The following is a 13,033-nucleotide window of genomic DNA, read 5'->3' on the forward strand; positions in this document are numbered from 1 at the left end:
TAATAAATTAAACTAACTAACTAACTAACTAAAGTGCCTTGGATAAAGGTGCTATATGAATGCACCATTTTTACCTTTCATTTCTTGATTGTTATTATTATTGTTACGGATATAAATGGCAATTGGTTAGTGGAGACATACAACTGTGCTGCGATACTTCTAATTTAATACCAAACTTTTTAGTTTAATAGTTGAGGGTAAGTGATGAGGCCTACCTAAAAGAATTAAGCAGAGTACAGAGACAACAAGGTACATAGCCCATCATGAAATGTATTATGTACAGTATACAGAGCATGAAAATATAGTATAAAGTGCATAGAGCATAATACATACAGACAGAAATACATGAATACGAAAGAATGAATGACTATTGATAGATATTATCTATAAACATCAATAAAATAAATTATATACACATTTTCTACTGTACATTTTAGACCTTTATTGTTTGTCTGATCTGACCAATCAAGTTTAATAATCTAGTTCTTTCAGCAAATTTGACCATTGGTGTTGAAATATTGGGGGAAAAAACAAGCTTCCGCTCACAATGAGATCTTGTGTGGTGGCATGATGGTCATCAGTGGCTCACAATGAGATCTTGTGTGGTGGCATGATGGTCATCAGTGTGATCACAATGAGATCTTGTGTGGTGGCATGATGGTCATCAGTGTGCGTCCGTCCAGTGGAGCAAACATCGGGTAGAGCTTTTCCTTGAAGCCTCCGTTGAAGGAGTAGATGTGGGATTTGGTCTCAGCGTTGTAGAAGGAGATCTGGCCTTCTTCATAATCCAGGTATATGCCCATGCGCTTGGGCACGAGACCCACGGGCAGGGGCGTCTCCGGCTTGGTGCAGGCGAAGAACTGGTGTGTGCTGCGCCACAGGGCCCAGTAGCCCTGCCGCGGGGTCATTGGGAAACGGCCGTGGCGCTTGGAGCCGGCAGTGGTCATTCCTATGCGCCAGTAACCGTTGTTGACTATGTCGACCTCCCAGTAGTGGCGGCCTCTGCCGTAGCCCTCCCAGCCCAGCACACAGGGCCAGCCGTCAAAGCGCTGAGGGCTGTAAGGGAGCTCTGCGGGAGAAAGGCCTTCCTGGACCTTCCGGTTGTCATCGGACAGCTGTAGCCATGGGTGGTTGGTTGTGGGGTCAAGACTCACGTCAGCTGTTTGGACGGTTCGAGATGGTTGGTGTAAATACAACACTGTAAGCTGATAGCTGGATCAGCTCAGAATATTGTGAAAGTGATGTTGGTACTTGGTATGATAGTGTATCTGATTCATGAATATACACTATACAGAGTAGGCCTATATAAAACTGTGGCAGAAACTGAACTACATAATCCCACACACTAGGTTTGCTCTTACCTGATGCACTACAAATCCAGGTCCACACTGAAAATAGAAAACACACATTTACTATCAATAGGCCTACATTTAGGCTCAGACTGTGTACATATCGTATTATAATGCAAAATGTGAACAGAACACCCACCTGTGTTGGGGATGTATCGTGGAATGCCTGCTTTCCAGGTGCGCTGCTTCGCCAGCAACCACAACTGTGGAATCATTCTCTGAAGGAGGACAAAAATAAGTTAAGAGTTATTTTTCTTTTGTTTTTATTGATTGTCCAGACTGTAGAGAGAAAGGAAACAGGGAGAGTCAGGAAAGGAATTGAACCCAGTGCACACTAGGTGGTGCTAGAGCACCTGCCTTTTTGTCCTCTGGACAGCAATGTGCCCTTTTGAAAGCTAGTTGTTTTTGTACAGTTTGTTCATTTTATTTTTGTTTTGTACAGTGGATTAAAAGCTTCTGTTATTTATGCCCCAATAAGGCGGTTAACCGGTGGTTACACGCCACTGAACCCAGGACTCACTGACAGACATCAGAGCCTTCAGTACACAACTTAACCGCTCTGCTATTGGCACCCCAATGTTGTGGATTGCTTGATAGGTTTTCATTATTATTTATTTAACCATTGATAATTAAATGTTTAATTTATAAGAGAGCTGCAATATTTTATTTATTACTTTGTATGAAGGGTTGTAAGATTGTGTTACAATTTAATTCTGATAACAGCAACAGCATATCAACTGTGAACTGTTATCTGTTGAATCTTCAGTGCAAGGTATCAGTACATGATGGGAAATACTGCCAAGTAAGAGGGTTATCAGCCAGAGAGTGGAAAACTGTTGTAACATGTAGCCTATGAACATTATCACCACGCATGCTCCTGTATTAAAAGTATGATGCTTTAAAAGTCCAAAGGTTCACTAATCCACCCAGTAGCCTATATCACTGGTTACATTACATAAGAAACAAAAGACATTTAAAAACAATGGCTGTAGGCCTATATTTGTGTGATGGGCTAAATGTGTCATGATTTGATTTATTTAATGTAGTTAATGCATTTTATGTGAGGATTGATTTAAAAGTGTAGATGAAATTGTCCCTGTTTGTGCAGTGATGTATAGCCCACATCAGCTCATTCAGCTATGTTAGCTAAACTAATCAAGGTTTTAATGACTGAATGTATTGTCCGAGGTGTGGTCCTTTCTGTTGTAAAAGTTGTAGTATGTGTGTATGTAACACAGGTAGCCTGTCTCCAGCCCCTGAATCGCTAGCAGATCACTAGCCTAACGGAGTGAAACTAAATGAAAGTTCAGGCTGCGTGTCATGCAGGCTATAACACAGGTAAAGTGGTCAGATAAAATACCTTCTGGCAGAAATCCTATAATGAATCTAATGCCAAGATAAAATATCGTTAAAATATTTTATAAATAAAACTATTATTCCTATAAGGTTTTATACTGTAGGTTCCAGAATGGAACTCTTCTCCTTGCTAGTCAAAACAACATCTGAAACATATGTGTGTTGTGTGATCACCTTGCTGTCTTCCTTCAGGATGGACCAGGTGATGAACTCCAACAGAGGGAGCAGGTTGACTAGACGTTTCTTCTTCAGGCCCAGCAAACGCAGTAGCTTACCAAGCTCCTCACTCTCCACACCACAGGTCTAGTACACACACACACACACACACACACACACACACACACACACACACAAACACACACACACACACAAACACAGTTACGCACCTGCTTCAATTTGCATGATCTTACATCTCCCTCAGTTCTGCTTGCAAATGATGATTGTGATGTATTTTTAAAAAGGTGTAGACTAGCTATATCAGCCTATATACTACGACAAGACAAATGTTGAAAATAGAAGAGCTGTATGTGCTTTAATATATCTGCTATTTGTAGCCTACTACTTTTTAACATTGATTACATAATAGGGATGCCAGGTTGGTAGGAAGTGGTTAAGGCATTGCTGTGCTCTGTGACAATTCTCCTCCTTGTCCTCATGTCATTTGAGCCCTGACCTCTGAAGCTATCTGTAGTTCCTTGGCCCACTCCATAACCCTCGTCTGAGCTTCCTCATTGGCATCCACCTCCAGTTTCCTCTTCTCCTCCTCTAGTTCACATTCCTCTACCTTCCAGGGTGTGTCTTTCAGTAGCTGGAAGCAAACGTCATAAACATTTCATAATGTCTTTTCAAAACGTTCAATTCACCACCTAAATTCTATGTAGGCCTATTGGCCCCCATCTGCTATTTTTGCAGAATGTTCGCCCCAAAATCGGTCAAATAGACCTTATTCCTAGGTCTACTGGGCCGAAATGTTCATGAAACTTCACTCTTGACTGTGCAATTGGCAGTGTATGAGCTTATCTTTTATTGTTGATATCGTTGATACCTACTGATTTTTGCATGCATTAAACTTTCCCTTTGTTAAAATATGGGTAAAATATTGGAAGGTTATACACACGCACATACGCTATGTACTGACCTGTACTGTACCTACCTTGTCAATGTGATGGAGTTCTCCCGCCCATTCCAAGATTAACTTCCTGCTCTCCTCCATGCTGCGTTCAGAGCGAGTCTGAGACTCTCCCTTTCTGCTGCTCTCCCTTCCATCAGATGTGTCCTTCTGAAGAAATACAGCACGTACAGTATTGAGCACAATCAATAGCCATTATGAAATGTGGTTTACACACACACCCACGAGAAGAAATACTGTAAAATACTGTAAAAGCTGTAAAAATGAACTGACCGTTTAATTGACTGGTTTGAGGGTCAAATCGTAGTTGTCAAGTCTATTATCAAAGGCCGTTTTAGTAAAACTGCTTGCTGCTTATACATTTAACTAGTCTAAAGGTCCAAGCAAACGTTCTTACTCACCACACTATATGACCCGCTTATGAAAACACCCTGTGGGCCTCCCAACACCTGTGGGCTTGTACATGTCAGCCATCATCCAGATATGTTACGAGCCACTGCCTACTCCTGTCCTAGATGTTCTAACCATTTACAGTACAGTACTGCAGGACAGTAGGTGATCTAAGTGGGTCATAAAAACAATTACGTACGTGACTGATCTATATAAGCATCCACAAACTCTGTTAACCACCCTAATAGCCCTATGCTTTGTTGTACCAGAAAAACATAACCAATCTATAAAGTCAAACACATTATTTTACATTCACATCATTGCTATCTCAGATTCCTTTCTGGTCACTGTGCAGTAAAATATATCAAATTCTGACCTATTAGACTGATATTATTATTCAAATATTTGTGTTCAATCTTTCCAAAGAGATTACTAAAGACCAGACACTAGTACTCAACACACACAAAAAAAAGAATAGAGAGCGGCATTGATATTTTAAATTACAGACAATAGCAATAGCACAGTAAATATTAAAATGAAAAAGAAGAATGGAATGGAGATATTAAGAGTGACATGCAATTAAATATAATGTCAATAAACTAAAACTGTAAAATAGATAAATAAATCAACTATAACTTGGAAAAAGCAAAATAGGACAGAAATGGTTGCCAAATTTTAACATTTCTGGGTGGAGCCCACGATTGTATATTTAAGCTATTCAAGCTTAAGATGTCAAAATAAAAAATAAATATTATTTTCTTAAATCTCTGTTTATTTTTTGTAGTAAGCAACTGTCAGTTTTCTTCCACGTTTAAGATATGACATAACATCCTAGGAGGGGCGAGCTCCAATCTAGCTGTTTCTCCTTTACTGGAAAAAACAAACCACTTTAGGTGTTCCTTTTACATTGTTAAAATGGACATATAATGGTGTAGATAAAGATGTGTACACCTGTAAATACAGTTGAAAGGTCGTGAAAAGTGGACAAACCTGGCATAAAAGTTTTATGTCGGTCACTGAGATTAGGATAAGCGTTGCCATGGGAAACGATTACACAGAGTACACATCACACCTGGGATATTGACAGGATAAACCTGTTATCGTTATGGGCAAACATTCTCAAAAGTGTTCCAAAAGTTTCCAAAAATAGCACATCCACAGATCACACACGTCAAGACTCATGATGCATTGTGAGCTTGTAGATCAGATACTTTTCCACCATTATTTTTTGGGGTTAAGTTGGGAAAATGTCATTTTCTACTGGCTGCATCATAACCTGTGAGACGGACCTATTTGTCACCCCACCAAACATCAGACTGATAACCTCATGTTCTGTACATTTGAGCTTATCAGTCTAATCAGGCTGAAGCTATAGCATTCTCCTCTTTACTTGTTAAACGCCTGATATTGTTTAGTTGTAAAAAGCCATCCCACAACAAACACTGGGTGGAGGATGTTAAAAGGGGTCTTTAAAGTCACTGGGCACAACATGTGTTATGAACTGTGGCAAACTAATATTAAATGTTATAATACACATGTTCCCTGGTCCTCATCACTGGTCTAATAATACCAACTAAGTACCTAATGTAGCCGCATTTCTGTACAAACTTTGATGTTACTTGCTTTTTCTGTCTGTCTGTCTGTCTTTCCTTCCTACCTTGCAGACTTGGTCCACTTGTTCCTTCCAATGATTGATGAATTGGACACACTCTTGCAAGCTGCGCAGGTCTTTCAGACCATTCTGACGAGTTGGAAGCTGCATGAAACACGCCAAGGTATCAGCAGGATATAATAATAACACATGCACTGCTAATAGAAACTCAACTCAAATACAGATTTTTAAGGAATCAGATTTGGAAATGGAAATTGCCAGGCAGAAACAATTTTATGCCAAATGTCGGTAGAGAAATGGTTTGATACTTGATAGTCACTGAAAAAATGAAACAAAAAACTGAAATCTACTTTCCCATCAGAATAGATTTTCTCTTGTGTTTTTCTTAAATTGTTCAGGGAGTTGTTTTGGAAACAAAAACGCCTGTGGTTTCCAAGGCTATTTTGGACTATTTTTTTTCTTTTCTTTTTTCTCTTACAAAATAGCATACATAATAGTGTGAGTGTGCACTGTGACCTGGGTCCGAGCAAGACATAACTGTCTGTCACAGTAAAGCAATTTTTACGCATATTTTTACATTTTTACACAGGGATTTTTGCATGTGTCATCTACCTGAACGTGTATGGAGCTGTTGCTGAGTCTGTTGGGGTTGCTAGGAGCTGAGCTGTGGGCCTGGATGTCTTCCTCAGGCACTGACCAGCGCACCGCCCCAAGGGAGCTACTTTGGGTGGTGCTCTCCCCCCTCAGCTCTGCAAGGGCAAATATTTATGTTTAGAGGACATTCACAATTTACAATTTAGACACTCTTAATCCAGAGCGATTTACAGTAAGCAAGAACAAAAACATGGTGAATGAAATGAAATGAAATCGCTTAACATTTTGTAAAAATGTAGCCCCGTTCTAATGCCCCCCTGTCAAAAATGGCTGAAATGGCTAAAACGAAAGAAAGCAGCAAATGAAAAATAATTAACACTTATCTTTTACTTTCTCTAATAACAACCTAAAACATGAACCTTGGTTCAAAAAAACTAAAGTTGTCCTTTAAGTTAAGCCTTTACACACGCCTGTAAGGTCGCTGAGGCTAGGGCAAGTGCTACAGGCATTCAGTTACCTAAGATGCCCTTAATGGGGTTAATGGCTATAACAAGTCTCACCTATAATTAGCAGAAAACCCATTGGTTCAATATTTTCAAAATAACACACAGACGTAAGGGAGTTCAACAGCAGTGATTTATGCAAAAAGCAAACAAAATAATTGTTTTAGGTGGTTTCCTTCCGACAGCAACAATAGCAAATTTCAATTTGGATTTTATGAACACATTTTCTGATCATGGATGTAATAACATCTGATCAAAGGTTGTACTGTCATCATATCAATCACTGATGTTGCAACAATATTTCATCTACAGTAATCAGAGAGTGCGGGAAATAAATACTTGTGGTTTTAGTCTTCAGAATGCTCTTCATCTCAAAAGACATAATATTCCTTTGAAAATAGAAATGGATAATTGAATGTCATTAAAGGTTTTCAGGAAAAAAATGGAACGGGAATCAAAACGTGCTTTCATTCCTACATCAATGACCATTTAACTTGTTACCAATAGAAACCGAAGATATTATTTGGTCTACTCTGCATTTGCTTGTTATTTTCACTGTTATTAAGTTATTGTCACTCCAGCCATGTAATGTAGGCTACTGTAAAGGAGGGAAATGTCAAACTTAATAATTAAAAGATAATTTATAATGGATACTAAAAATGGCATTAAAGGAAAGTGAAACGAACACATTATTCACAGAGACCTAGCCTTGCCTTGATACAAGTCACTGTCATATTATATGTAGATGTACGGACCGGGAGTGTTAACGGTACACTATTTTGAAAATCATCCAAGACTGTCACGACCAAGGCTAACAGAGACTCAGAATATACTAAAATATATCTTTTATGTATTTTATTTTTAATGACGGAAAATTACACATCAGAAATATGAGAACGTTTTTTAATGTTGAAATATGTAAACTAACATATCAGCTCATCAGAAAATCATATTCATAATTTAAGCATCAATTATCAGCAAAAATCCTACCCAGTGCGGTGCCTCGGGGGAGTGCCAGTATGTTGGTCTAGTAGTTGTTCGAAGACTGGACAGCCAGTACTTCACTCTACCCTATTTACTCAACTACTCCGTGAACTTTGGACTTTTTATGGCTGAGAGTTCAAGCATATAGGAGATCCTTCAGGCTTACTGGAAAGCACAGTAGTTTTATTACATTAATGCGGAATGAAGAGATGTGGTGTACAGCTGCCTACCAACCATATTCTGTGACGTAGTAGGTTATAGTAGACCTCACTTGTGGTAGTGGGAAATAAACCAGTGACAGGGCTGGCAGTGATATAATTTTGGTTTAAGCAATGTTAAGCACTCCTAGTTATCATTTCAAATGTATTGTATTGCATGTCATAATATTATGCTTTATAATTTATATATAATCTACTGTTTTTTAGACTCTCAAGTTTTGTTTTATGCAAATGTTTTTATTCTGTACTGTAGCACTTTGAGATTTATATTGGGAGGATGGATGGGGAAGGATCAACATTATGGAATGTCAGAACAGTTTCTGAAATATATCCATGACATCAGGGATCTCCATTCTCCATATATGGGCTTAACTGCAAAAGTAGGTTACATTTACTATGACATCAGGGTCTCCACATCTCCATCCCTGATGATGTCACATGATGTCACGAGACCTGATGACCAACACACTGATGGTGCCTGACCAACTAACACACGGGAAATGCGAGATTCCATATTTAACTGCGACCTTCGGTCACAATACATTTATTATTATGATCTTCTAAGTTTTGTCTTGGGCTCAGTGCACGTGAGTTGGCAGCCCTTCATTTATATGCTATCGATTGAAACAAATTAACATTATGTAGATTGTTTTTATTGAGACATGCTTTACAGTCAAACATTGGTGGTAATTTGTAACATGAATCAATGGTCAACTATAATTTCCATCTTCAAATCCAACACTGATTTCCCTCAATACATCCATTAGAGCTGACAGTTGTCATAACAAATAGACCCTCAGCATAAAAAACGAGATAGTCAGAAACACCCTGGCTAAAACGCTTGTACGTGATCTCCGAGACTAGAAACACCCAGTCATAAAAGTAGATAGTTTGATATGATTTAATAATAATCATATTTTCTCCACCCTAAAGTAAACAACCATAAAATAATCCACCTGCTGCATGCGCTGCCCTTTCTTGGCATCATGCTGTTGGTCAGTTTATGACTGGTGCAAGGTTAAAGTTATATTATTTTGTTAAAATAAATTACAATTATTCAATATATTATTGTTAGATGAGTTGTCCTCTATGTCATTTACATTTACTCCTCATCTATTCCTTTTTCCTTTCCCCCGCCCCAATGGTGCTTCCCTAGCTGTCTTCTATCAAAGAGATTTGCTTCTATGGTGCTTCCCTTAGTCCAGTGCTACTCAATCCGTGTGGCCCCTGCTTAATGTATCTGTGGCCCGTCATGGTCATACCAATAAAAATACAATTAGTTATTTTCATTGTTTTGAACAAGACAAATGCCAGGTAGAACAGTAAAGTTACAGCTATAGTTTTAAATGCTAAATCTTAAAAAATAAAGAAAAAGGTCTATAAAATGCTAAAGTATTTTAACTTTAGGCTAACATATACCACGCTTCTAGAGTGTAACATCTGCTGACTATGGTATAGTGGTCTAACGGTCAGACTCTCAGCATAGAGATTCCATGTTTGAATCCCAGTCCTCCAGTTCATTACTGGAGTCTTTCAACTTCCCTAAGTTAATAACATACAAAAGAACACTTCAACAGTTAAGAGACATATATTCAGCCCCGAATTACGGTGTAGTCGTCTAATGATCAGACTCTCAGCACAGATATTTCATGTCCAAAATCCCAGTCCATTTTAATTCACTGCTAAAATACAAAAGAACGATTCAACAATACTATAAAGATCTGCCAGGAATGAATGAGAGATGGAGTGGCTTATGGAGTAAAGATGAGAAATTATTATTAAAATGTTTCAGAATAGATACTTTTATATTCTGGTATACAGCATACAGGTATACAGCATCAAATAGTTACAAGAAAACAAAATGGGCTGATTTTTTTTACAGCCCAAAAGGCTTCCATTGGCTTTCATTGCGTTGAATGATTGACAGCCCCAGAGCCAATAGAGGGCTGTGCTCAGCCCTAATGCCCGCCTCAGATCAATCACAGCACCTGCTCGTGTGTGGTTGTTTATGACGTGAAACTGTGAAAGAATGGCTGGTGGAAGTATTTTAAATGAATTAACTAAGTTTATTATTTACTTTTGCCCCGTGTCCGTGGAGGGGAAAATGAAGTTAAGAGACTGGGAGCATATTATAGACTATAGTCCATTTGGATATAACAAAAGGAAAGGAGACAAAATACGTTTTGTGAGTTAAGAATTCTTGCTTGGGGCAGACAAACATCTGACCGCACACCGGACCCACAGAAAGGTATTGTGGTCTGCTTCATTCATCTCACAAACTTAAGAAACATAATCGCTGGTTTAATCACATTGAAAGTGGAGAGAGAGAGAGAGAGAGAGAGAGAGAGAGAGAGAGAGAGAGAGAGGCTGCGTTGTGTGTGTGTGTGTGTGTGTGTGCATGTGAGAGAGAGGCTGTGTGTGTGTGTGTGTGTGTGTGTGTGTGTGTGTGCTTTGCGAAGTTGCTTGCATCTTTATTCCATTTTGGTCGGTGCCGTTTGAGCCAGTTGCGCGTGCGTGCATGAGTGCATGCGTACTGTCATTATTAATGACAGTATAAGAGCAGCTATCTACATACAAATACAAACAATGTGTTTGTTGTGGGCATGCACTTCTGTTGTTGTGGAGCACTTTCTGTAACAAAGTATAGGCCTATAGTAGTGTCATTGCTGTACTTTGATATCTGGAATATGATGCTATTACAGCAGATTGAACTAGTAGCATATAGTATAATGGATGTCTTAGGATAGCCCCCCACCCAAAATCACTGCCAGATGATGATCAGTCTGATGATCTCAACCCAGAGGTTCTGTGTTCAAGTCCAAGTCCCATGTGTCCCTCATCTCATCTCCTTGTTCAATTCTGGAGGGAGTACTTTTAAATTCACAAATTTAAATTGCACAAATATGTTAATGATGTATTTTCTGCACAATTAAAATCTGTAGGAGTACTGTCAAAAAAAGTTTTTTGCTAAATTCGATGTCCTGGCCCATGTGAAAAATGTGGGCATCCAGAGAGAGTGTGCACAGTTTCACTGCCATCAAACCAATGGTGCCGGAGATTAGCTGATCACAGACCAAACACACATGCACCCCCCCCCCCCCCCCCCCCCCCCCCTTTCGGCCTGGCAGAGACAGTAAACTGTTATTAGTATTTGTCCTGTCCTCTGTCATTTACTCCTCATCTATGAATTATTTGAGCTTGTAGATCGGTTATTTTTGCTACGACAGTAATATGCAATGTGGCCCTCTGGAGTGAGTGTGGAACTATAGTGGCCCTCTGGAGTGAGTGTGGAACTATAGTGGCCCTCTGGAGTGAGTTTGGAACTATAGTGGCCCTCTGGAGTGAGTGTGGAACTATAGTGGCCCTCTGGAGTGAGTGTGGAACTATAGTGGCCCTCTGGAGTGAGTTTGGAACTATAGTGGCCCTCTGGAGTGAGTGTGGAACTATAGTGGCCCTCTGGAGTGAGTGTGGAACTATAGTGGCCCTCTGGAGTGAGTGTGGAACTATAGTGGCCCTCTGGAGTGAGTGTGGAACTATAGTGGCCCTCTGGAGTGAGTGTGGAAGTATAGTGGCCCTCTGGAGTGAATGTGGAACTATAGGGGCCCTCTCCATCTTCAAAGATGCCCACCCCTGATCTATGGTGCTTCCTGTGGTGCTTTGCTGTTTTCTATGGTGCTTCCCTGTCATATATTATAAATGCATTATGACAAGTACTTATAATACATTATAAATCTTGTTATAAGTTGTCATAAATGATTATAAACAAGTGTTATAATGCTGTATGATTATTATTATTATTATGCCTAATGTTGTTGTGAGGTTATCAGTCTATAGGGCGGCCCACTACACATTGAACGTGAGGTTATCAGTCTAATTAGGTCATAACTTGATATGCGTCTGAGGTAGCAACAAGGTGAATGTTTAAGAAGATGGAATCGCGGGTCACGGTGGCACAGTTGGTAGTGCTGTCGCCTCACAGCTAGAAGGTCCTGGGTTCGATTCCCGCTCGGGGCACTGTGGGTGCTGGGGGCGTGTTCCTCCTCCGCGTCATCAGTGCCCATACCCGAAGGCGGGGTTGGCGAAAGGGCCTTTCTGTGTGGAGTTTGCATGTTCTCCCCGTGTCCCCTAGGGTAGGTACCCTCACAAAAACATGCAGTAATCCTGGTCTCTAAACTGCCTCCCCCTGGCCAGCCGGGGCGCCTGATGGAGGGGAATAGAACTGGTTGGAATAACGTGTTCCTTCCATGCGCTAAGTCCAACCAGGGAAACTCCCCCCTGTCAGGTGTAAAGGAGCAACTTGGACACTCAGGCCTGAAGGGAGCATGAGTTAAGTCCGTTGCTCTCCCCAGGTTGGCGGAGGGTGTGTAGAGCCCAGGATCACAGTAGATGATTGGCACAGGGGTGAAAAATGGGTTACAAAATCGTGGGATAAAGAATATATAAAAAAAAAAAAAGAAGATGGAATCTATTTATTGGACTAATGGCATGAATGTCATTCTTTTCAGCAAACCCCCAAAAATCTATAGAAAATGTGGTCACAAATGTATGATCAATCCATCCCACTATGAAATTCTGAATTATAATAATAACTTCAAAAGTGTCCACTAGGAGGCCGTGTTTATAGTGTTTACTGTTTATGTAGCCGCACAGCTGCAGGGCCAGAGTTTAAGTACAGGTTGTGTAAATAACACGTGGCTGTCCCATCATTATGGACGGAGGCGTGGCCCCGACCTACCCAGGATCGTTTGTAGGTGGAAACCGTTGAATCACCTCAGTCATACGGTTAATAATCAGATAGGACTCTGTAGTAGTTAGTCTGTACTAGGTCATATTCTCAATTTCCATGCAACATAACGATAGGCAAAGGATCAACAATTACAAACCACTTATTGTACAAG

At 40.0% G+C, this 13,033-nt stretch overlaps 1 protein-coding gene across 1 annotated transcript; it reads right to left on the reverse strand.

Moving 5' to 3' along the window:
• Positions 1 to 629: 629 nt before the first annotated feature.
• LOC308335222 (butyrophilin subfamily 3 member A1) lies at positions 630 to 7,303 on the reverse strand (the record flags this gene model as incomplete). Its single annotated transcript, XM_080792235.1, has 9 exons — positions 630 to 1,159; positions 1,362 to 1,388; positions 1,489 to 1,567; positions 2,880 to 3,008; positions 3,379 to 3,462; positions 3,850 to 3,952; positions 5,844 to 5,980; positions 6,449 to 6,585; positions 7,273 to 7,303. 9 exons carry the CDS (start codon positions 7,301 to 7,303, stop codon positions 630 to 632), a joined length of 1,257 nt encoding a protein of 418 aa, XP_080648361.1.
• Between the last annotated feature and the right edge of the window lie 5,730 nt (positions 7,304 to 13,033).

The sequence above is a fragment of the Protomyctophum bolini genome (genome assembly GCF_963924005.1).
Source record: "Protomyctophum bolini genome assembly, chromosome: 20".
NCBI classification, from domain to species: Eukaryota; Metazoa; Chordata; class Actinopteri; order Myctophiformes; family Myctophidae; genus Protomyctophum; species Protomyctophum bolini.